The sequence below is a fragment of the Anguilla anguilla genome, chromosome 1, assembly GCF_013347855.1.
Source record: "Anguilla anguilla isolate fAngAng1 chromosome 1, fAngAng1.pri, whole genome shotgun sequence".
NCBI classification, from domain to species: Eukaryota; Metazoa; Chordata; class Actinopteri; order Anguilliformes; family Anguillidae; genus Anguilla; species Anguilla anguilla.
The window spans coordinates 76,145,417-76,168,580 of NC_049201.1; the positions used below are offsets into that span (position 1 = coordinate 76,145,417).

A 23,164-nucleotide genomic window follows, 5' to 3' on the forward strand; every position below is an offset into this window, starting at 1 on the left:
CAGAAGGTTTATAATAATATGCACTGAAATAAGCATGAGATGTATACATTAATAAAATCAACTCATTGTGCAACGATAAATTGTTCTGTAATTCAATAATATCACATATAATTTATTTGACTTTTTTGATTTACTTATCTATCAGGGTAGTGGTGGTTTTTATACTAATTGCGCCTTTTGTAAGTCGCTTTGACAAAAACAATTCATGAATTAATTAAGTGCGATATAATAACTGAAAAACAAAAGATAACAGCCAGCATCTCTGTAGTTTCCTCTCTGCAATGAAATATGGAATTCTGGGAAGACGACTGGTGTAACTGGAGATTAAACTCTTTTTCTTCAATATTCAAGCAGGGGGCTGTTTTATCAATTGGTAATGAAACAGACGCCGTTTTTTTCTAGCTAAAAGATAATTATGTTTTTTTCTGCATATAGGCCTACAGCTGGGCCATTTTAAATGTAGTGGTTTCTATGGCATCCTGCTTCCATTTATTACATGGATGTCTGAATTCATAGTAAGGACATGTAGATTAAAGAATACTTGGTTACAGCCGTGATTTTAGGAAGCATTTTATTTCAGCCAATTTTATTATGCAGTCCACTAGTGCAGTCTTATAAATATAAACTTTGTTAATTTGTTTGTAAAGTCTTATCGGGACAATTTATAGTTAGTTAGAAGACATAGGTTTTAGAGTGGGATAACATTTATTTGTACCTCAACACATTTCTGAATTACACTCAAGCGAAATCGTATGGCCGTAAAGTTCGTAAGTACTCAATAATGCAACGTGTGACCGTCAACAAAGTAACGCCAGTGGGTTGTTTCTATAGAAACGAAACGTCTCCTGCGTTGTCTGCATAGCAACCAGAACGCGTCTTCGAAGTATATCCTTAGCAACCTAACATAGGCGCTGTAATGTTGCGGTGTGAATACCCATGCTAGCGAACGTTAGCGACGTAGGATAACTGTAGGTTATAACTTTTTCTGTGTGCTTAGTATTTTATATTGATATTGGTTCTCCCATGAGCGCAAAAATGAGAACTGTCAGCACACCTACTGGCAAGCGTCAGGAAAAAACTGAAGGCTTTACAGTCAAGTCGACCATGAAGAACTCTGTGGTAAGTTGTTTGCAAAAAAACAGTTCTGGGAGCCGTCTGAAAGAGGGCATGGCGTCTGAATCACATTTGATAAATATTTTTGTATCCTTAAGGTTGCCATTGTATTTCTTACGTGCCTCGTTTTGTTCTCTTTGCATTGCTGTGCATAAGGGTGACATGAATTGTTTTTGAATTGATAACATCCATTCCGAATCCGCTTCCCCGTAATAATGTGAATCCATCGCCCGAAGCTCTGTAAATCGAATACCAAATTGGAGACGGACCGTTGACTATTTATAAAATACACTTGGACACACCTTGGTAGCTATATGGCATATTCATTTCCCCCTTGCTTAAAATCAGCTGAAAGACGTCTTGTAATACTCGTCAGACTAACCACTTCCATCAGGCTAGCGTTACACTGCTGTGCATAGTAAGTTAGCTGAATTGCGCAAGGTGTAAGGTAGCCTACAGATATAGCTACCGTTATAAAGTATATTAGACTTTATGTTAGCCATACGTTATATGCATAATTTCGACAGAAGTTCACTGGCACTGCAATCCAATATTAATTCTGAGTTATGCATCCGTGTCTTCTTTTTCCGCTGCCCATCCATACCATTCAAGCTATCCAGATTTACTTTATCTGCCGTGTATACACGTCACTCACGTTTTTTTTTTTAATAGTGTTTGCTTTATAATATTACATCTCCGGTATGTAGATAAGGCGTGTCTAATGTCGTCATTTTAAAAATCCTCTCACTAAAACGGTGCCAAAAGGACAGCTCGGTGATTGAGCTATGCATTGTGCAGCGCCATAATGCACACTCGTGTACCCCCTGCGCGACTCCATCAGGTAACAGCGGGTGGAATAAATGGAATAATGGAGGCGGAGGAGACCTCTTCCCGGTTGCCCTGAAATCATTTTCTCTCGCTGCCCGCGCTCTCTCTGTCATTATGCGCGCGGCTGAGGCACGGGCACGCAACGGAAAGGACATGCGAGTGGAAAGAAATGATTATTCAGTAGCCTGGAAAATTGCCCCTCGAAGAAAGAATGGGAGCAAAAGAATAAAAAGTGAACAGTGGAAATGGAAGGCTGTCAGTCAGTCAGTCACAATGAACTGGATTCCTCTGCTAAGAGGAAATGTAATGTGTGTGTGTGTGTGTGTGTTTGTCAGACAGAGCAAGAGGGAAAGAGGGAGTGTGCATGTGTGTGAGACAGAGAGAGGCACAGTGTACATGTGTGCGTGTGTGTGCATGTGCTTTTATGTGTGCATGCATGTGTGTGTGTATACATCCTTTTATGCATGCATGTGTGCGTGTGTGTGTATGGGTGTATACATCCTTTTATGCATGCATGCATGTGTGAATGTGTGCGTGTGGGTGTATGGGTGTATACGTCCTTTCATGCATGCATGCATGTGTGAATGTGTGTGTGTGCGCATGTGTGTATACGTCCTTCCGTGCATGCATGCACGTGTGTACCGCTGCATATGACTCTCCCATCGAGCGCAGAGAGTGCGGGATCGCCTCGCAGGCACTATGACACTATGCGAAGGTGCGTTGGGCCTCCTGCTTGCACTGAGCGCGCTCAGACTAATTCACACGCTCCGGCCAGCCTCCGCCGCCCCACAGACCCCTGCTTCAGCTTTTACTGGAGCGTAATAGCAGTTATTAAGGCTCCCCCCGCCCCCGCCCCCCCCCCCCGTCACCGCCATCGTGTTCTGCTCGCTCGCTTTAATAACAAGGGTCCCGCCTCCTCCCTCTCCGCCGCGCCGAAGTATTTACAATCTATTAAAACCCCCGAGTCGTTTCACAAGGCAGACAGACCCGTGGACCCCCCCCCCCCTCTCCCCGCTCTTATCGCGAAGAAGATAGACGAACGGGAGCGTAAAATTGCACAGTAGTTACTGACAGGCGTTATAGATCTGGTCAGACGCTGCGCCCCCCCGTCCTTACGGCTGAGGAGTTTCACTGAAATTGGAATGTGCGTTATATAAACGACCAGGGCCATTTCGCGCACTCCATAATGTCGCCTCAGACAGCTGATCTTAGAAGGGCCTGTTTCCATTATTTGTTGAATTACTGTTATGCGGGCCGGCCGTGGCGAAGGTTTGTCTGATTGAAACGAAGGCCGGCTGGGTGGCCGGGCGGAAGAATGTCTGCTGCGTCGCGTGGCGCACAAGCCACGCGCTCCAACGTCGGGAAAAAGACCCGAGGAGGTTGGGTCAGATCAGAACAAAAAAAGAACCTTATATCAGTCAAAAATACACACCCTAGCCTGTAATCTGGGAGTAATGAACAAGTTTGGGGTCCTCAGATTGCAACTTTCTCCAACCTATGCGCTCCAAGAACACCATTAAAAGTTGTGGCGAATGTAGTCGGAGCAGCATTTGTCATCATCTTATTTTCCGTTCTTCCTGTCTGTCCCGTCTTACTAATGCACACAGCCTCCTCCTATCGCTCTCTCTCTCCCTCTCTCTCCCTCTCTCTCCCTCTCTCTCTCTCTCTCTCTCTCTCGTGTGTGAAACACACGGTTGAAACACGCACCCGTCAAGCCTAACGCGTGCGGAGTCCCTCGCCCGTCTCGTAGTTCTCCAAGTCGAGGGTCTCTGGAGATCTCCTGACGTCTGTTGGTCTGGGTTTCCCGGGGCAGTGTAGCCCCCCCCCCCCCCCCCCCTCGAGGCTGAGCGCTGTCGGGAGGGGGGACTCGGCCTGAAAACGACTGGAACGAGTCCTCCGTAATTCCCACGATGCCTCTTTCCGGGAGGTCCCGATGAAGGCGCGCGCAGGCCACGGCGGGGCACCCCGAACTCTGCGGGAGACACGGGCGGGGAGGGGCTCGGTTTCGCCTGCGCTCCCGCGACGGTAACGCATCCTGGCGGTGGATTGATCGAGCCTCGAAGAGCAATCGATCTCCCCGCTGTATGTTTAAGGACACCGGTGACACGGGCTTTCTTCCGAGCCAACCGTGCGTGAACAGACGCCCTCAGCGACCCGAAGATAAAAGAAAGCATGAGAGAGAAACACTTCTGTAACGGGAGTGAGTGCTGCACAGTGTTGTGGTAATCTAGCGAGCGAAATGCCAGCAGCTAAATTAGCTGCGTTATGCGATTCAAAGGCCAGTTTCAATGTTTCGGGGGTGAGGCGGCGATGGGTTTTCCGGAACGAGACACTGCAGACGCCGCTAGCCGCGGAGATGCTTTCACGGCTAGCTAGCTCCTAACTGCCACGTTCAGCCGCACGGAGAAAAACACTCGCTAATTATGGAGAGTGGTTGACAGGGCATCGCTGTGTGACAGCATTAGTGTGTGTGTGTGTGAGTGAGTGCTTAAGATGCAGGCAGACTGGGGGGTGGTGTGTGTGTGTGTGTGTGCGTGTGTGGGGGTGTGTGTGAGTGTGTGTGGGGGTGTGTGTGGGGGTGTTCTTGGTGTCGGGGCATAAATTCTGGAACTCAAATTGAAGTCGATGTGCGCAAGAGCTTCTGCAGACGACTTTTCCACGGCTGCCTGCCGCAGATGTCTGGCGCTACCCGTCACACAAAATGGCGCTATCGTGTGCGGTGGACGGTCGCGCGATTCGATTTTCCGCGGAGCGTGCAAGACGGCGAGCGGGACGACGCGGCGACGTCGCGCGGGGGGGCGGGCGACCTCTGCGTGTCCTTGGACCAGTCTCGAACCCGAGCGCGAATCTAGATCCTGATGTGTTTGGGGGCGGGGGAGGGGGGGGGCTGTGGGGGCAGAGGGGATTTCACTGTATCCCCCCCCCCCCCCGCCCCCTTCCAGGGCTAATGGAAAGGATGCACGGGGGCGGAAGCCAATCATTATTCAGCTTCTGCGACGGCAGGCCGGTTCGTAATCACACGCGTTGTAATCACACACATCGCGCGCGGGTGGCTGCGGAAAGGCCTTCTGCAGTGCGCCCCAATCTCAGCGACTTCAGAGGAGATGTGACAGCGTGTTATAAAGGGGGGGCGGGGGGTGGGTATAGAAGCTGTAATCATCGCCTGCAAATGCTAAACAGGATTCATTGATCTCACATGTTCCAGAATCCTCTCTTTTCTTTTTAGCCATTCCCCCCCCCCGCTAAAGAAGTGGACAAAGAGCAGTTCTGTCTCATGAAAAATAGAACAACACTGAATCAAAGAAAAGGATATCTGGTGTTTCTGAGTGACACCAGCTCAGCCGTGGGAAGACGCCCGTATGGGGGTGATTGTCGGCACAGTCGTCGTACCGCCAGCTCTTTCATACATAATGAACAAGGCCCGTTTAGAAGGCACGCGTGCTATTCTGGATAACAAGCCAATCAGATTACTCTGGGTGATTAACTGATCTGGTTAACCTGGATGACAAGCCAATCTAATTGCTCTGGATGACAAGCCAATCAGGTTACTCTGGATGATAGGCCAGTCTGGTTACTCTGGATGACAAGCAAATCTGGTTACTCTGGATGACAAGCCAATCTCGTTACTTTGGATGATTGGCCAATCGGATTACTCCGTATGAGAAGCGATTCAGGTTACTCTGGATGACAAGCCAATCTGGTTACTCTGGATGACAAGCAAATCTGGCTACTCTGGATGACAAGCAAATCTGGTTACTCTGGATGACAAGCCAATCTGGTTACTCCGTATGACAAGCCAGTCTGGCAGTTCTGCTTTAGCTTGTCACAGTCTCCACCCCATGAGGTCTCACACGTCCATTGTCCTTTTGAAAAGGACTGTAGGGGCTGCTGGGTGGCTTGCCCTGTTAAGGTGGAGTTTCAGCGCACAAATGGGCCCCATTGTCCATCTGACTACCGGTAGCCTCGCATGGCGGCACATAATTGGCGGAAGCGTCAGGATTAGGATTCAGTCGTCTGGAATCCAGGTCAAATGGCTCTCTAGTGACCCCCGCTGGCCGTCTGGCTGCACGCGGTGTGCCCCCTAAAGTGGCAGATGAGGCGCCTTCCTTCACCTGATGCTTGTGGGGGCTGGGCTTTCAGGCCGCGGTGTGAAAAGAAGCAGCTGGCGAATGCCACATGATTCAGAGAAGAGAGTGCGCATGCCCACGCGCTCCCGCCATTGGCTGTGACGATTGCGGCACGGTCGCAGAACTGCACGTGATTGGCCACGACGTTCTGAGGAGAAGTACGCAGGATGGAGCGCTGAAAGAAACCAGCTGTAATAGGGCGAGCAGAGCTCTGTTCATTTTTCTTATTTCAGTAACTTAGCGAGCTCTTATTTAGCCTTTTCCCTCTCAGCTTCTTTTATTTGTGACAACAGCAGGCTTTCTTCTCCCACTGTTACAGCCTAAGGTGTGATGCACGGTACCTGTAGGAATCCTTTTGTTTTGTCGTATTTTCTAAAGCACTTCCTCTCTTTCAACTATTTGTCTACTATTTTAGAGTGTCAGCAACCATTGTACAAATTGTAAGGGCACAAGGCATTATATATATATATATATATATATATATATGTATATGTATATATATATATATGTATATATATATATATATATATATAATAAGTATTCTTTTTATATATTAATAAGTAAATATCACAGCAAATATTGAAGTAAATATCTAAGTATATATCACAGTAAATATCGCAGTACAGTAAATATCACAGTAAAAATCTTGAATGAATAACAGTGAATATCTCAGTAAATATTGCCGTAAATATCGCTGTAAATATTACAGTAAATATCACAGTAAATATCGCAGTAAATATCTCTAAATATCACAGTAAACATCGCTGTAAATATTACAGTAAATATCTCAGTAAATATCTCAGTAATTATCTCTGAATATCACAGTAAATATCACAGTAAATATCGCTGTAAATATTACAGTAAATATCTCTAAATATCACAGTAAATATCTCAGTAAATATCTCTAAATATCACAGTAAATATCACAGTAAATATCTATAAATATCACAGTAAATATCTCAGTAAATATTTGTAAATATCACAGTAAATATCACAGTAAATATCACAGTAAATATTACAGTAAATATCTCTAAATATCACAGTAAATATCACAGTAAATATCTCTGTGAATATTACAGTAAATATCACAGTAAATATCTCAGTTGTCTGGTTTAGTGACTGCGGCGCTCAGCTGGAGGACTGCAGAGTGAAAATAAATAAATAACAGAAGCAGCTGAAACACTGCAGGGCAGAATTCTCTGTGTTAAATTACCTTTAACTGAGCTTGTGTAAGTCCAGCAGGGACCGCATACATTCCATCAGAGTTAAAAGCACTCTGATTAAGTGGGTAATTAGTTAAATTGAATGCTTTTCTGCCCGTGTTCTTTGGAGAATGTGCATGCTAGTTGCTAGTCTACACATACGATTGAAAAAATACCAGAAAAGAAAAATGACACAATATGTTGGTCTTTTTCCAGTACGTGAGTAAGGAGACGTTTAAAAAAAAAGAAGAAAAGAAAATATCACAGTACTGCTTTTATTTCAGATGCTATTTTTGATAATTGCTTCAAAAGGCAGCAGGAACAGATGACCTGTCGTTGCCCTGATCGCTTCAGACTGGCGCTTACATGTAAACTCGTAATTATGGGACACTTGTGCTCAATCAGCTGTATTTTCTTGATTAGAGCCAATTAGCTGCTAAAAGCATTTTGTATGTGTTTATGTCTGTGCGCGATTAGACCAGGTGTTGTCCATCACCCGTGCCCTATCTAAGGAAGTCCTGCATCCAATTCAGGGGAGACATTACATTAGAGGCATTTAGCAGACGCTCTTATCCAGAGCGACTTACACACCCTTTTACACTGCATCTATTTATACAGCTGGATATGCACCTGAAGCAATGCAGGTTAAGTACCCTGCTCAAGGGTACAGCGGCAGTGTCCTACCGGGGAATCGAACCTGCGACCTTTAGGTTACAAGCCCAGCTCCTTACCCATTACACTACACTGCCGCCCTCGTATAACGCAGGGAGACGGAATATAATGTACTGTAGCCTGCGAGCCATTACCAGCAGGCCGGAGAGAGACTGGCATCGCCGCGCGCGTCACAGCCGTAGCGGGAAACGAAGTTGAAAAAAACGCGGCGGGATAGCGGGCGGAAGGCCTGCACGGGCTGCGGAACAGACGGGAACGCGCGCGCGTCCGGGAGGCGCGGCGTAGAAGATCGCGAATCCGTGACCCGTTGGCTCGCGCAGCGGCGCACGGGGGGGGGTGGGGGGCGTTTTCTCGTTTTTAACGCGAGCGGTCACGTGTAGCTTATTTATTCGTTAGCATGTTTCCCTCTGTAACCCACAGCGGTACTCAGTTACCGCCTCGCCCGCGGTCCCCGCCTGTTCCCCGACACGGTCTGTTAGGTCAGAGCCGCATCTTTGAAATCCAAACGGCGACGACGAGTCGGTGGCGAAACGCGGCGTCTCCGTCGTGGCGGCGCCTTGTCGGAAGGCGCGCGTGCGCGCTCGCGGGGTTCCGCGGTCGAGCCGCCGCTCACCGCCGCCCCGCCGATTCGGCGCTGAAGGTCATCCGGGGGCCCTGAGGGGCGGGAGAGCTGCGCCAAAAGCGCCCGTACGAGCCCCGAAATGTTCGGCCTCGACCGGCCAATGAGCTTCATCCGTGACGGACTCGTTGGACCTTAAATCTTTAATGGAAGCGTTGCGCTTTTTTTTTTTTTTTTTTTTTTTTTTCTTGGGCGGTGGGGTGGAGGGGAGGGATGATGGGGGTGGGGGTGGGGCGGGGCGGGGCGGGGGGGGTGCGCATTTTGTTTTGTTTTCCGCTGTGTTCCCCACACTCAGCCGATATGTCTCAGTCCTGGGAGGGAGCGGGGAGTCGCTGTGATTTGTAGATAACAGCAAGGCCATTTGGAACGTTAGCGGGAATGGGCTCCAAGCAAAGGCTTATTATTCCATAAAGTATTTGCGGCCATAGAAACTGAATCAATACCGGGGTCCCTTTCTCTCTCCCCCCCCCCCCCCAATCCCCCCCCCCCCCGCCCCCTTCGCCTTGATTCATCTCCCTGCTGGAAATAAAAAGTGTGTTTTATATTCGGGCTGGAGGTTTTCACCTTGCATTTGAAAAGGAGGGCTCTGTCTCTCTCTCTCTCCTTTCTCAGACTTTTAGCAGGCCATTGGGAGTAAGAAGGACTTGGGAGGGATGAAAAATGGACAGCATTTTTTATTTATTTATTTATTTATTTATTTATTTATTTATTTATTTATTTATCTGTTATTTTTTTGAGACAGATCCCTGGAAATAGCGCCCCCCCCCCCCCCCACCCCCGCCTGGTGGTGACTGCGGCCCGCAAGCCAGGGCTGTTTCTTTAGTGCTCAACAAGCAACATCAAATTTAATTGGCAGAAAAATAAACACGTTTGCGCTTGCAGGGGAGAGCGCGGCCCGTCTCTTCTGAACGGGGCTCTGCATCGCTGCTTCAGCTGCTTCAGCTGCTTTAGCTGTTTTAGCTGCTTCAGCTGCTTCAGCTGTTTTAGCTGTTTTAGCTGCTTCAGCTGCTTTAGCTGTTTTAGCTGCATTAGCTGCTTTAGCTGTTTTGGTTGTTTTAGCTGAGCCTGTGGATATGTAGTATAGGACCTGTGGATATGTAGTACATGGCCTGTGGATATGTAGTACAGGGCCTGTGGATATGTAGTACAGAGCCTGTGGATATGTAGTGCAGGCCTGTAGATATATAGTACAGGGCCTGTGGATATGTAGTACACGGCCTGTGGATATGTAGTATGGTCCTGTGGATATGTAGTATGGGCCTGTGGATATGTAGTACAGGGCCTGTGGATATGTAGTACAGGCCTGTGGATATGTAGTACAGGGCCTGTGGATATGTAGTATGGGCCTGTGGATATGTAGTACAGGCCTGTGGATATGTAGTATGGGCCTGTGGATATGTAGTACAGGGCCTGTGGATATGTAGTATGGGCCTGTGAATATGTAGTACAGGCCTGTGGATATGTAGCACAGGGCCTGTGGATATGTAGTACAGGGCCTGTGGATATGTAGTACAGGGCCTGTGGATATGTAGTACAGGGCCTGTGGATAGATAGTACAGGGCCTGTGGATATGTAGCACAGGGCCTGTGGATATGTAGCACAGGGCCTGTGGATATGTAGTACAGGGCCTGTGGATATGTAGTACAGGGCCTGTGGATATGTAGTACAGGTACGGATACCGCAGCACGGCGGACCTCATTTACCGCCCCGCCGGCGGGATTATGGCTGAGCCGCCACCGCGGGGAGACTCGCCGCTCACTCGCGGGAAAGAGATAAAAACCCCTCACCGCCAGCCTGACCTTCTCCTGCTCCTACACGCTCCCTCTGCACTGTTATTATTCCCTAAAGCTGGGGTCTTTCCCTGTCACTCTCTCACTCGCTCCTGCTCCCTCTTTCTCTCTCTCTCGCTCTCTCACTCGCTCCTGCTCTCTCTCTCTCGCTCTCTCTCACTCGCTCCTGCTCTCTCTCTCTCTCTCTCTCTCGCTCTCTCTTTCTCTCCTTTGCTCTCTCCAACCCGCAACCCATCTGTCTCTCACCCGTCTGTCATCTGTCTCTTTTTTTCTCGCATTCCTTCTCTCTCTCCCGTTTATTTTCCCAGTTATGTATATAGATATATCCGATTCCCACCCCAGTCCGGAATGTCGGGCAGCTGCGGTGGAATTCCGCGCGGGAACCGCCCTGTCGCCGGGGGAGGGGCGGGGTCGTCCGCGCTTCTCCTCACGCTGTCCAACGCGTCGCTGTTTTGTTTTTGTACGACTGTAATTCTGGGAAATGCCTTCTTCGTCACGACGCATCTTTCTGAAGCAGTTGTTGCTAGGTAGAAGATTGAATCTAAACCAATGAAATTAATTTTTTTATCTAGAAATTATTTGACTGGGTAAAATTCTATTTGGAACGACACCGAAGTCGCACACCAGAAGCAGTCTAAATTTCATCAGCAATATTAGTCCGTGCAACATCTGGAAAAGCTTGGATTTATTCATTATAAATTTTTAGTCCAAAGCAAAATCCACTGGATGAGGGAAAACTAAGGCAAATTCCAAAAAACACTAACGAAAATCTAAAGCAAACGCAACAGCGGGACCATGCTGCAAGAGAAGAACCACACACATACAGACATTTCTGCATGTTTCTCAGCTTACATTCATAAGCAATTACAAAATGAAAACGTTAAATGAACGGAAATTGTGTGTCACAGGTTACACACCTGATGTGAAAGCTCTACACTGGCAGTATCAGAGCCGAGTGATTTGTGAATGGATCGGTAGGTTCAGGCTGTGGGCCCATAGCTGAGAGACCGCTGGCTCGGGTGGCCAGTGGAAAACTGTCCTGCATGCCAGCCCCTGCTCTTCCTTTCACTCTTTCGCCTTTATTTCTTTCTCTCTATCCCTCTGTCTCTCCTGTCCTCTCCTTTCTCTCGCGCTTTCTCTTTATCTCTCTTTCCTCTCCTCTCTCCCTCGCTCTCTGTCCCTCTCTATCACTCCTCTTTCTTCCTCTCTCTCTCCCACTCTTTCTGCTTATTTCTCTTTCTATCGCTCCTCTCTCCCTCTTTCCTCTCCTCTCACATGTTCTCTGTATCTTTCTCTCTATCCTTCTCTCTCTCACTCGTCTGTCCCTCTCTCCTCTCCTCTTTCTCCTGCTGTGGTGCTTGTCACTCCAGACACATCTCCCTGCCGGGGAAAGTCATAATTTACTGACTGCATGATAAATAAATATGGTTGTGAAGCTCCGGGGGGGGGGGGGGGGCGAGCGAGGGAGCGGGTGCGGGAAATGGAATGTGGCCCGCAGATGTCACACAGCGCACCCCAGGTCCCGTCTGCTGCCCCCCCCCCTCCCCCCCTCCCCCCCAATCCATCAACCCCCCCCCCCACCCCACCCCACCCTTCCAGATCGCCCCGGTGACGGCTGCAACCAGGAAATGACATGCGGTTTAATGCCTTTTTTACCTCTCATCTTCCTCTCTCTCTCCATCTCTCCCTCTCATCTCTCTCTCTGCCATTCTCCATCTCTCTTTTTCTCTCCCCACCTCTCTTTCACTCTGTCTCTCCTGCACCCGTCCATCTCTGTCTCTGCATCTCTCTCCCTCTCCCTGTCCCCCTGTCTCTCTCCCTCCCTCTCTCCCTCTCCCCCTCCCTCTCTGTATTAACGCGTGAGAGGGGGGTAATCCATTCTGGTAAGCGGCTGTCATGTTTGACGGGGGGGTGGGTGGCGGTATTGGCGGGCTGTGCCGGGGGTCTGCGTTTTAATGCCGCTCTCTGATGATCAATCACTGGGCTGAAGGTCCTCAGCCCAGCGCCTTTGAGCCCAGGCCCATTCCACCCCACACACCCCACACCCCACCTCCCACACACACACGCCCCACAACCCACCTCCCACACACACACCCCCCACACCCCAGCTCCCATACACACACACCCCTCACCCCAGCTCCCACATACACACACTCCACACCCCACCTCCCACACACACACACTCCACACCCCACCTCCCACACACACACACCCCACACCCCAGCTCCCACACACACACACTCCACACCCCACCTCCCACACACACACCCCCCACACCCCAGCTCCCACACACACACACTCCACACCCCACCTCCCACACACACACACCCCACACCCCAGCTCCCACAGACACACACACCCCACACACCCCACACCCCACCTCCCACACACACACCCCACCTCCCACATACACACACCCCACACCCCAGCTCCCACACACACACCCCACCTCCCACATACACACACCCCACACCCCAGCTCCCACACACACACCCCACACCCCAGCTCCCACACACACACACACCCCACACCCCACCTCCCACACACACACACCCCACACCCCACCTCCCACACACACACCCCCCACACCCCACCTCTCACACACACACACACCCCACACCCCACCTCCCACACACACACCCCCCACACCCCAGCTCCCACACACACACACTCCACACCCCACCTCCCACACACACACACCCCACACCCCAGCTCCCACAGACACACACACCCCCTACACCCCCCCTCACACACACACCCCCCACACCCCAGCTCCCACACAAACACACTCCGCACCCCACCTCCCACATACACACACCCCACACCCCAGCTCCCACACACACACACCCCACACCCCAGCTCCCACAGACACACACACCCCACACCCCAGCTCCCACATACACACACCCCACACCCCACCTCCCACACACACACACCCCACACCCCAGCTCCCACAAACACACACACCCCACACCCCAGCTCCCACACACACACACTCCACACCCCAGCTCCCACACACCCCAGTTCCCAGTGGCCCACAGTACCCCATAGACACACACACTCACACACACACATAGACACACACACTCTCACACACACATAGACACACACACTCACACACACACATAGACACACACACTCTCACACAGACTCAGTCCCTCTCTGAATGCCTGATTGTTGAGCGTCTCTGTAGTTTTCTTGCTTCTCAGCCTCAGTTGGAGTTAATCACCACTGCCTCCCGCATACGATCCAGGTGTTTAAAAGATTAATAGATTGCTGGGCTTCTGAAGTGTGTGATTGCAGAAATCACTGTGACCTTTTTTCTCCCGAGCACAAAGGCTGTCTGCTGGCTGCTGCAGGTAATGATTTTCCCATCACCGCATGGCCCGGGCCTGTTCTGGATCAAACACACTGCTGCGTGTGTGTGTGCGTGTGTGTGTGTGGGTGTGTCTGTGCGTGCATGTGTGTGTGGGTGTGTCTGTGCGTGCGTGTGTGTGTGCCTGAGTGTGTGTGTGTGTCTGTGTGTGTGCTTGTGTGTGCGAGAGAGAGAGAGAGTGGGTATGTGTGTGTGTGTGTGTGTGTGTGTGTGTGTGTGTGTGTGTGGGTGTGTCTGTGCATGCGTGTGTGTGTGCCTGTGTGTGTGCTTGTGTGTGCGAGAGAGAGTATGTGTGTGTGTCTGTGTCTGTGTGTGTACATATGTGTGAGAGAGAGTGTGTGTGTGTGTGAGTGTGTGTGTGTGTGTGTGCGTGTGTGCGTGCGTGCGTGCGTGTGTGTGAGTGTGTGTGTGTGTGTGTGTATGCCTGCAGGCTTAAGCCCCACCCAAACGGGCGTTGTTCTCCTGGAGCGTCGTTGGCTTCTGGTGAATAATTTGGCTGAAGTTTGCTCACATTGTGCACTGCAGGCTCCACCGGAGCAGAGACGTGCTGGCCTCGTGAGGAAAGGGCACTGGTCAAGGCCGTTTTGTTTGTGATACGGAAATATTTCATGCTAATACCCGGTTTGTTGTGCCCTTTGAAGTGCTGTTTGAACTTTAATTAGACAGCATTTCTTTAGCATGCAAAATAGAAATTAATACACAATTCCCACGGGAGAGTTAATCATCGGGTGGACTCATTAAAGATGGCGGCGAGAAGGACAAGACTGCCTCATAGTTGAAACGTTGATAGTTTTCAGAGTTCACTTCCGTGAAATGTGCGTTTGTGTTGTCAACGAGGAGCTATTCTTAGCACAGATGTTAAAGTGCGGAAACGAGAACTAAGCGTCCGTGAGCATTCATTACTGTGTCCCGTTTTGGTAATGCATTGTGTCTGGACTCCCAAGTGTTTTGTGAAATATTTGTTATTTGGCATTATATTGGTTCTTTCAGTTATTTTTACTCCTCACAAGAACAGCTACTGTACTCAGTGATGTTTTTCACAGTGATATCTGATTTGGCTTTAAAAAGTTTGTATTACAAGTCCCGTATTGGAATACACGTATTGGATGTTTCGTTGTGCATGTTTAATCCTATGGTATTATGGGTAATGTAGGCCTAATCTAGGCCTGACACATTAGGCATCGTTGTGCATTGAGTGTCGTAATTCTTAACGTGCATTGTTCTGTCTCCTTACCATTTTAGCCAAGATGTTGTCAAAATGTATCTACTGAGGATGCATTAAGCAGCATGGCCTGGCACTGTACTGTGGCAATTCTGTACTGTGACAAAATATTGTCAAAAATAGAAATTTATTAAATACACTGGAGCTGAGTATCTGGAGAACCTGCAGAATCTGTGGTGATGACAGCTACGAACAGAAAGTTCCAGAACTGAACCCTCTCTTGCATGGGTTTCAGAATCCAGTTAGTGTCTACAGTCCACAGCAGCTGCAGTGGCTGCGGGTTTAACTCTAGTCCTGGAAAGCCACAGTGTCTGCAGGTTTAACTTCAGTCCTGGAGGGGCATAGTGTCTGCAGGTTTAACTCCAGGACTGGAGGGGGTGCTGTGTCTTCAGGTTTAACTCCAGTACTGGAGGGGCGGCTGTGTCTGCAGGTTGAACTCCAGTCCTGAAGGGAGCACTGTGTTTGCAGGTTTAACTCCAGGATTGAAGAGGGTGCTGTGTCTACAGGTTTAACTCCAGTCCTGGAAGGTGCACTGTGTTTGCAGGTTTAACTCCAATCCTTTAGGGCCATAGTGCCTGCAGGTGTAACTCCAGTCCTGGAGGGGGTGCTACTTCTGCAGGTTTAATTCCAGTCCTGAAGGGGGCGCTGTGTCTACAGGTCTAACTCCAGTCCTGAAGGACCGCAGTGTCTGCAAATTAAACTCCAGTCCGTAAGGGCCGTGGTGTTTGCAGGTTTAACTGCAGTCCGTAAGGGCCGTGGTGTTTGCAGGTTTAACTCCAGTCCGTAAGGGCCGTGGTGTCTGCAGGTTTAACTCCAGTCCGTAAGGGCCGTGGTGTCTGCAGGTTTAACTCCAGTCCGTAAGGGCCGCGGTGTTTGCAGGTTTAACTCCAGTCCGTAAGGGCCGTGGTGTTTGCAGGTTTAACTCCAGTCCGTAAGGGCCGTGGTGTTTGCAGGTTTAACTCCAGTCCGTAAGGGCCGTGGTGTCTGCAGGTTTAACTCCAGTCCGTAAGGGCCGTGGTGTTTGCAGGTTTAACTCCAGTCCGTAAGGGCCGTGGTGTTTGCAGGTTTAACTCCAGTCCGTAAGGGCCGTGGTGTTTGCAGGTTTAACTCCAGTCCTGGAGGGGGTGCTGTGTTCTCAAGGCCTTAATCAGGTGCGGATTGAAGGGAAACCGCAAATACACACAGATGCCGTGACCGTGAGTTTGACACTCCTGCTGCATTAGCATTCGTGCTAATTGCGGTCAGGCCACGATGTCAGGGCGGATCACGTAAGCTTTCTGACCCTGCAGTACGTTAAAAAAACAAAACAAAAAAAATAATAAAATAACCACGGTAGTAGAATTGAAAAAGAGATGCTTTAATGAAGATCTTGTATGTGGATTTTTAGTGCCTGCGGGGGTTGGGGGTTTGATCTGATTGCAGAAGGGCTAGAGAGCATCGCCGCAGTGTAAGATTAGAGATTGTATCCATGTCTTCATGCTCAGGATCCTAAGGAGGACATGCAAGATCAATGAAATAAAATAAAAAATGCATGTTCTCCACCCCAGTGGTAACACAGACGGCTATAAACCTGTTGGGCTCGGCTACAAACACTGACACGGCTCTTTATTTAGACACTGTCGACTGCGCCAAGTGTTTGTCTGAGAAAAAAAGGAAAGATAAAGAAATGGAGTAAAAGCGAGGCTGAGAAATGATCAGAATCCCGGTCTTTGTGCCGAGAGGAAAACAACACGCCGACGGGCGGGATCTCGCCGAGCGCCGAGCGCCGAGACCGGAGTCCTCAAACAGAGGAGAAGAGACGAGCCGCAGAACTGAGAACCAGAGCGACTGCCAACTCTACCGCCAACCCTACCGCCAAAACCACCAGCTCTACTGCCAACCCTACCGCCAAAACCACCAGCTCTACTGCCAACCCTACCGCCAAAACCATCAGCTCTACTGCCAACCCTACCGCCAAAACCACCAGCTCTACCACCAACCTTACCGCCAAAACCATCAGCTCTACTGCCAACCCTACCGCCAAAACCATCAGCTCTACTGCCAACCCTACCGCCAAAACCACCAGCTCTACTGCCAACCCTACCGCCAAAACCACCAGCTCTACTGCCAACCCTACCGCCAAAACCATCAGCTCTACTGCCAACCCTACCGCCAAAACCACCAGCTCTACCACCAACCTTACCGCCAAAACCATCAGCTCTACTGCCAACCCTACCGCCAAAACCATCAGCTCTACTGCCAACCCTACCGCCAAAACCACCAGCTCTACTGCCAACCCTACCGCCAAAACCACCAGCTCTACTGCCAACCCTACCGCCAAAACCACCAGCTCTACTGCCAACCCTACCGCCAAAACCATCAGCTCTACTGCCAACCCTACCGCCAAAACCACCAGCTCTACTGCCAACCCTACCGCCAAAACCACCAGCTCTACTGCCAACCCTACCGCCAAAACCACCAGCTCTACTGCCAACCCTACCGCCAAAACCACCAGCTCTACCGCCAACCCTACCGCCAAAACCACCAGCTCTACCACCAACCTTACCGCCAAAACCACCAGCTCTACTGCCAACCCTACCGCCAAAACCATCAGCTCTACTGCCAACCCTACCGCCAAAACCACCAGCTCTACTGCCAACCCTACCGCCAAAACCACCAGCTCTACTGCCAACCCTACCGCCAAAACCACCAGCTCTACTGCCAACCCTACCGCCAAAACCACCAGCTCTACTGCCAACCCTACCGCCAAAACCACCAGCCCTACCGCCAAAACCACCAGCTCTACTGCCAACCCTACCGCCAAAACCACCAGCTCTACTGCCAACCCTACCGCCAAAACCACCAGCTCTACTGCCAACCCTACCGCCAAAACCACCAGCTCTACCGCCAACCCTACCACCAAAACCACCAGCTCTACTGCCAACCCTACCACCAAAACCACCAGCTCTACCGCCAACCCTACCGCCAAAACCACCAGCTCTACCGCCAACCCTACCCCCAAAACCACCAGCTCTACCACCAACCTTACCGCCAAAACCACCAGCTCTACTGCCAACCCTACCGCCAAAACCACCAGCTCTACCACCAACCCTACCGCCAAAACCACCAGCTCTACTGCCAACCCTACCACCAAAACCACCAGCTCTACCGCCAACCCTACCGCCAAAACCACCAGCTCTACTGCCAACCCTACCGCCAAAACCACCAGCTCTACCGCCAACCCTACCACCAAAACCACCAGCTCTACTGCCAACCCTACCGCCAAAACCACCAGCTCTACTGCCAACCCTACCGCCAAAACCACCAGCTCTACTGCCAACCCTACCGCCAAAACCACCAGCTCTACTGCCAACCCTACCGCCAAAACCACCAGCTCTACTGCCAACCACCAGCTCTACTGCCAACCCTACCACCAAAACCACCAGCTCTACCGCCAAAACCACCAGCTCTACCGCCAACCCTACCGCCAAAACCACCAGCCCTACCGCCAAAACCACCAGCTCTACTGCCAACCCTACCGCCAAAACCACCAGCTCTACCTCTGTGTTTGGCGGCCGGTGTCTGGCGCTGCCGTCTCAAGCGTCGGCCGTCCACGACGCCCGCCAGGCGTCTTTACCGCCGCGCGGCGAGGAGGCTCAGCCTCTCCTCTGACAAGGGCGCGGGCCGGCATGTTCCCATAAAGAGGCGGGGGGGGGGGGGGGGGGGGGGGCTACTCCTGAGCTGACAGGGAGACAGTAACGATCGACAGACCCTGAACGGGGAGGAAGAAAGGGATCGATTGGGGGAGAAAGGGAAAAAAAGGAAATTATACACCCCCCTCCCCCATCACACCTCCTCCCCCCAACCTTCAGCCTCCTGCATTGACACTGGACGGCTTTCAAACGCCACTCCCGCTGTGATGTGTGGCGCGGGCACGGGGGGGGGGGGGGGGGGGGGGGGGGGCGCAGGACAGCACTCGTCCTCCGATACCGGGGCCCGGCGGTTTGAGAGAGAGAGAGAGAGAGAGGGAGATGGAGAGAGAGAGAGAGAGAGAAATGGAGATGGAGAGAGGGAGAGAGAGAGAAATGGAGATGGAGAGGGAGAGAGAGAGGGAGATGGAGAGAAGGAGAGAGAGAGAAAGGAAATGGAGACGGGAGAGAGAGAAAGGGAGATGGAGAGAGGGAGAGAGAGAGAAATGGAGATGGAGAGAGGGAGAGAAAGAGAGGGAGATGGAGAGGAGAGAGAGAGAAAGGGAGATGGAGACAGGGGAGAGAGAGAAAGGGAGATAGAGGGAGTGAGAGAAAGGGAGATGGAGAGAGGGAGAGAAAGAGAGGGAGATGGAGAGGAGAGAGAGAGAAAGGAGATGGAGACAGGGGAGAGGTAGAAAGGGAAACGGAGAGAGGGAGAGAGAGAAAGGGAAACGGAGAGAGGGAGAGAGATAGAAAGGGAAGCGGAGAGAGGGAGAGAGATAGAAAGGGAAGCAGAGAGAGGGAGAGAGAGAAAGGGAGATGGAGACAGGGGAGAGAGAGAAAACAGAGAGAGGGAGAGAGATAGAAAGGGAAACGGAGAGAGGGAGAGAGAGCTTAATCCACAGTGCCAGCTCACATGAGACTGGAAGTGGGAGCAGAGTAAACAGCAGCAGCAGTGGCAGCTCTGAGACAGCCTCCCTCCTGATTACTGCAGCCTGCAGCTACTGTAAGCCCTCTGCTTGTAGTACTGTAGCCAGTGTGTGTGTGTGTGTGTGTGAGTGTGTGTGATTGTGTGTGTGTGTGTGTGTGAGACTGTGTGTGTGTGTGTGTCTGTGTGTATGCCTGCAGCTACTGTAACCCCTCTGCCTGTCACCTTCTACTGTGGTACTGAACCCTGTGTGGGTGTGTGGGGGCGGGGGGGGGACTGGTGTGTATGTGTGTGTGTGTGTGTGTGTGTGTGGGGGGGTTGGACTGGTGTGTGTGTGTGTGTGTGGGGGGGTGGGACTGGTGTGTGTGTGTGTGTGTTTGCTGAGGGGAAGGCCTAGCTCTTGGAGCACTGACTGAAGTCCTTGAGCTCTTCAGGTGGATTAAATGTGTGAAATCTGCTCCTCTTTTGAGTAAATGAAACCGCACTCATATGTGGGAGAGTGACTGTACGCTTGTTCTTTTGTAGACGCTGGTAAAATGTGAAACCCGCTCTGGCAGACGCTTGAGAGTTTCAAACCAGGCGCTGTCAGCCAAAACCACAATCGTGCAGAAAATAAAAAAAGGATGTTGTACTGTACTGAACATCGGCGAACCCGGGTGCTTCTCCTAAAATGATCAGAAACGGGCTGGGTCTTTCCCGCTGTCTGAGGGCTCGCAGCGTTTTGGGCGGGTTGTTGGGCCCAGTCATGGCCGCCGGCCTCAGCACTTTATGAGCGCTTTTAAAACGGAGTTTATTTACGCGGGAACACGGGGATCGATCGGAGCGGAGCGGAGCGGAGCGGAGGCCGGCGGCTCGAGGGGACGCGGTACGAGCCGAAAGCCTCGCACGCGTAGCCTAGCGTAGCGTAGCGGTCCGGCGGCTAGCCGCTGCCTCTCAGCCGCTAGCGGCCGCCGCGGCGGGTAACGCCCTCAGGTGTCCCGCCCGATTAGGGAGGTAAAAAGAAGCGTTGGATTAGTTGGGGGACCCCATGCCCCCCCAGCTCCCCCGGCCCCCGTCCCCCCCCCCCGGGGTGACGCGGGCGGGGGTATTTAAAACGACGCGGCTCCGTTTAATGGGGGGGCTTGAGGCCGGTTATTTTTAAACCGCCGCTGGAGGAGTGAGTCACTGATCAGTGAGCTCCCCCCCTATCACCTGACTTACAGCCTGCTCTCTACTCCACGCCTGCACCGCTAGATTAGAGAGCGTGTGTGTGTGTGTCTGCGTGTGTGAGTGAGTGTGTGTGTCTGCGTGTGTGTGTGTGTGTGTGAGAGGGTCTCTGTGTGTGTGACAGTAAATGTGTGTGTGTGTGTCTGCGTGTGTGAGTGAGTGTGTGTGTGTGTGTGTGTGTGTGTTGTGAGAGGGTCTGTGTGTGTGTGTGTGTGTCTGTGTGTGTGTGTGAGAGTAAGTGTGAGAGGGTCTGTGTGTGTGACAGTAAATGTGTGTGTATGTGTCTGCGTACGTGTGTGAGAGCAAGTGTGTGTGTGTGTGTGTATGAGAATGAGGATGCTTACAGTCTACTTTATGCCACTTCCAGAGCACTAGATTAAGGAGGAACACCACGGTTTGTGTGTGTCTGTGAGTGAATGCGAGCGTGCACAGTGTGTGTGTGTGTGTGTGTGTGTGTGTGTGTGTCAGTGTCTGTGTGTGTGTGTGCGTGCGTGCATGTTTGAGAGTGAGTGCCCTCCACACAGGCCTGCTAAATGTGGCTGAAGAATCGGTAAAGAAATGAAGTCAATAACAGCTCTCGGCAATGCCAGTGATTCATCTGGAGTGACTACGGTAGCGTTTAGTGAGACTTTAAACACACAGACAGCTGCAGGTTATGTACCTGCAAAAAGAGACAGACACAAACCACAAAGAACCAACAAGCAATTCAAAAGCACAAACAAAACCTCCAAAAAGCGACGAGCTGAACTGCGTGGCAGGAATCAGATGATGGATTTGAAGCGCTTGTCACTTGCAGCTGACTTGTCTGTTTTTCTTCTTCGTTTTTTTTCTTTCCTCCGTCTGCAATTGAATTTATTTTCCGTTTCATCTGCGTTTGTCTCTGTGTGTTCTCCGCGGTGGCTCTACGGTGCCCCGCTCCGGTGCTGTTTGCCGGTAGGTGGTCATTTTCCGTTTCATTTGCCCCCCCCCCACCCCCCACCCCCCCAGTCTGACGCGTGTCCCTCTGACACGTCATATCGCTGCGTGTGTGTGTGCGCCCACTATTTTTTTCATGATTCTCACCCCTTTTACCCACCCCCCCCACCCCCCATTTGGAACAGCCAATCACATTCATCAGTGCTTGCTGCCGAAAAAAAAGCTTCGCCGTCGACGCAGGCGGGCGTGCGCTGTCCTCCGGAGCGCGTGATGTCAGCCACTGATTCACATCGCGGCGCGGTTCGCCGGTCTGGCTCACACAGACGTGAGTCAGAGAGAGACTGACTCACGTGCAGCCCGACAGGTGAACTTGTAGCCGCCTGACCGACCAGCAGGGGTCGCTGATGTGCGATGAGATGCTGCTAAACCCCCCCCTACACCCCCCCCCCAGCCCCCTCCCTGGATGACATTAGAGCCAATCGTGAGTCGCCCTGCTGGGCTGCCTGCTACGGTTGGCGCTGGCGTGGTCGCGGTGGCACCACAGAGCCCATCCTCGCGCTAGAGCGGCCCCGTGGGCACACACCCCCCCCCCCATGCTGAGTTAATGAGCCTGTTCTGTTCCGTCATGTTCCAATTCCCGTGGATGAGATGTTTTTTGTTTTCCGTTTGTTTGTTTGCTGAGGGGTGTTTTTAGCTCTGTTAGTGCTCGTTTGTGGTTGTGCTACGAGGGGGGGGGGATGGGTGGGGGGGGGCGCAATCGATTAGCTCGGTCGCTTCTTCCATTCCGAAAGGGAAGCCACACCCACTCGCGTGGCGGACCGCAGGGAGAGCGCGTCTCTCTCTCCTCTCGCCGCCCCGCCCGCCAGCTCCTCTCGTCTTCTCACGCCAGCGTCTCACTGAGCGACGGCCCGTCTCCACCAATCACACAGAGCGACGGCCCGTCTCCACCAATCACGCGGAGAGAGACAGCCCGTCTCCACCAATCACGCAGAGAGAGGCAGACCGTCTCCACCAATCACGCAGAGAGAGACGGTCCGTCGCCACCAATCGCCCGCACACGCGCTGTGGAGCGGCCCGAGCTTCCCGCCGATCGCCCCGTAAATAATGGAGCTAATTTTGTCTCCCGCGGCAGCGGTGTGCCAGACTGACCTTATCAGCAGAGATCTCCCCCTCCTGCCCCGCCCCCCCCCGCATCCCAGCCCCCACAGAGAGAGAGGCAGAGAGAGAGAGAGAGAGGCAGAGAGAGAGGCAGAGAGAGAGAGAGAGAGAGAGAGAGCAAAAGCTACAGAGAGAGAGAGACAGAGCGACTGCCTCCACTGCTTTCGCCTGCATCACTAAACGGGTGACACCACGTTGCCGAGATACTTTTGGCACGGCTGCTCCCAAACCTAAATAAAGGAAGAGAGAGAGAGAGTGAGAGAGAGACAGGGAGAGAGAGAGAGAGAGGGAAATAAATAAATAAGGGAGAAAGCAGGCTTTACCTGAGCTGACAGGCAAA

General features: G+C 51.5%; 1 protein-coding gene across 1 annotated transcript in view; it reads left to right on the plus strand.

Moving 5' to 3' along the window:
* Nucleotides 1–867: 867 nt before the first annotated feature.
* Nucleotides 868–23,164, plus strand: part of pacrg (PARK2 co-regulated) — a 30,686-nt gene continuing 8,389 nt past the window's right edge. Inside the window, exon 1 of the mRNA XM_035425634.1 lies at nucleotides 868–1,119. Coding sequence (XP_035281525.1) covers nucleotides 1,024–1,119 — 96 coding nt within the window. The 5' untranslated portion in view covers nucleotides 868–1,023. The remainder of the gene's footprint in view (nucleotides 1,120–23,164) is intronic.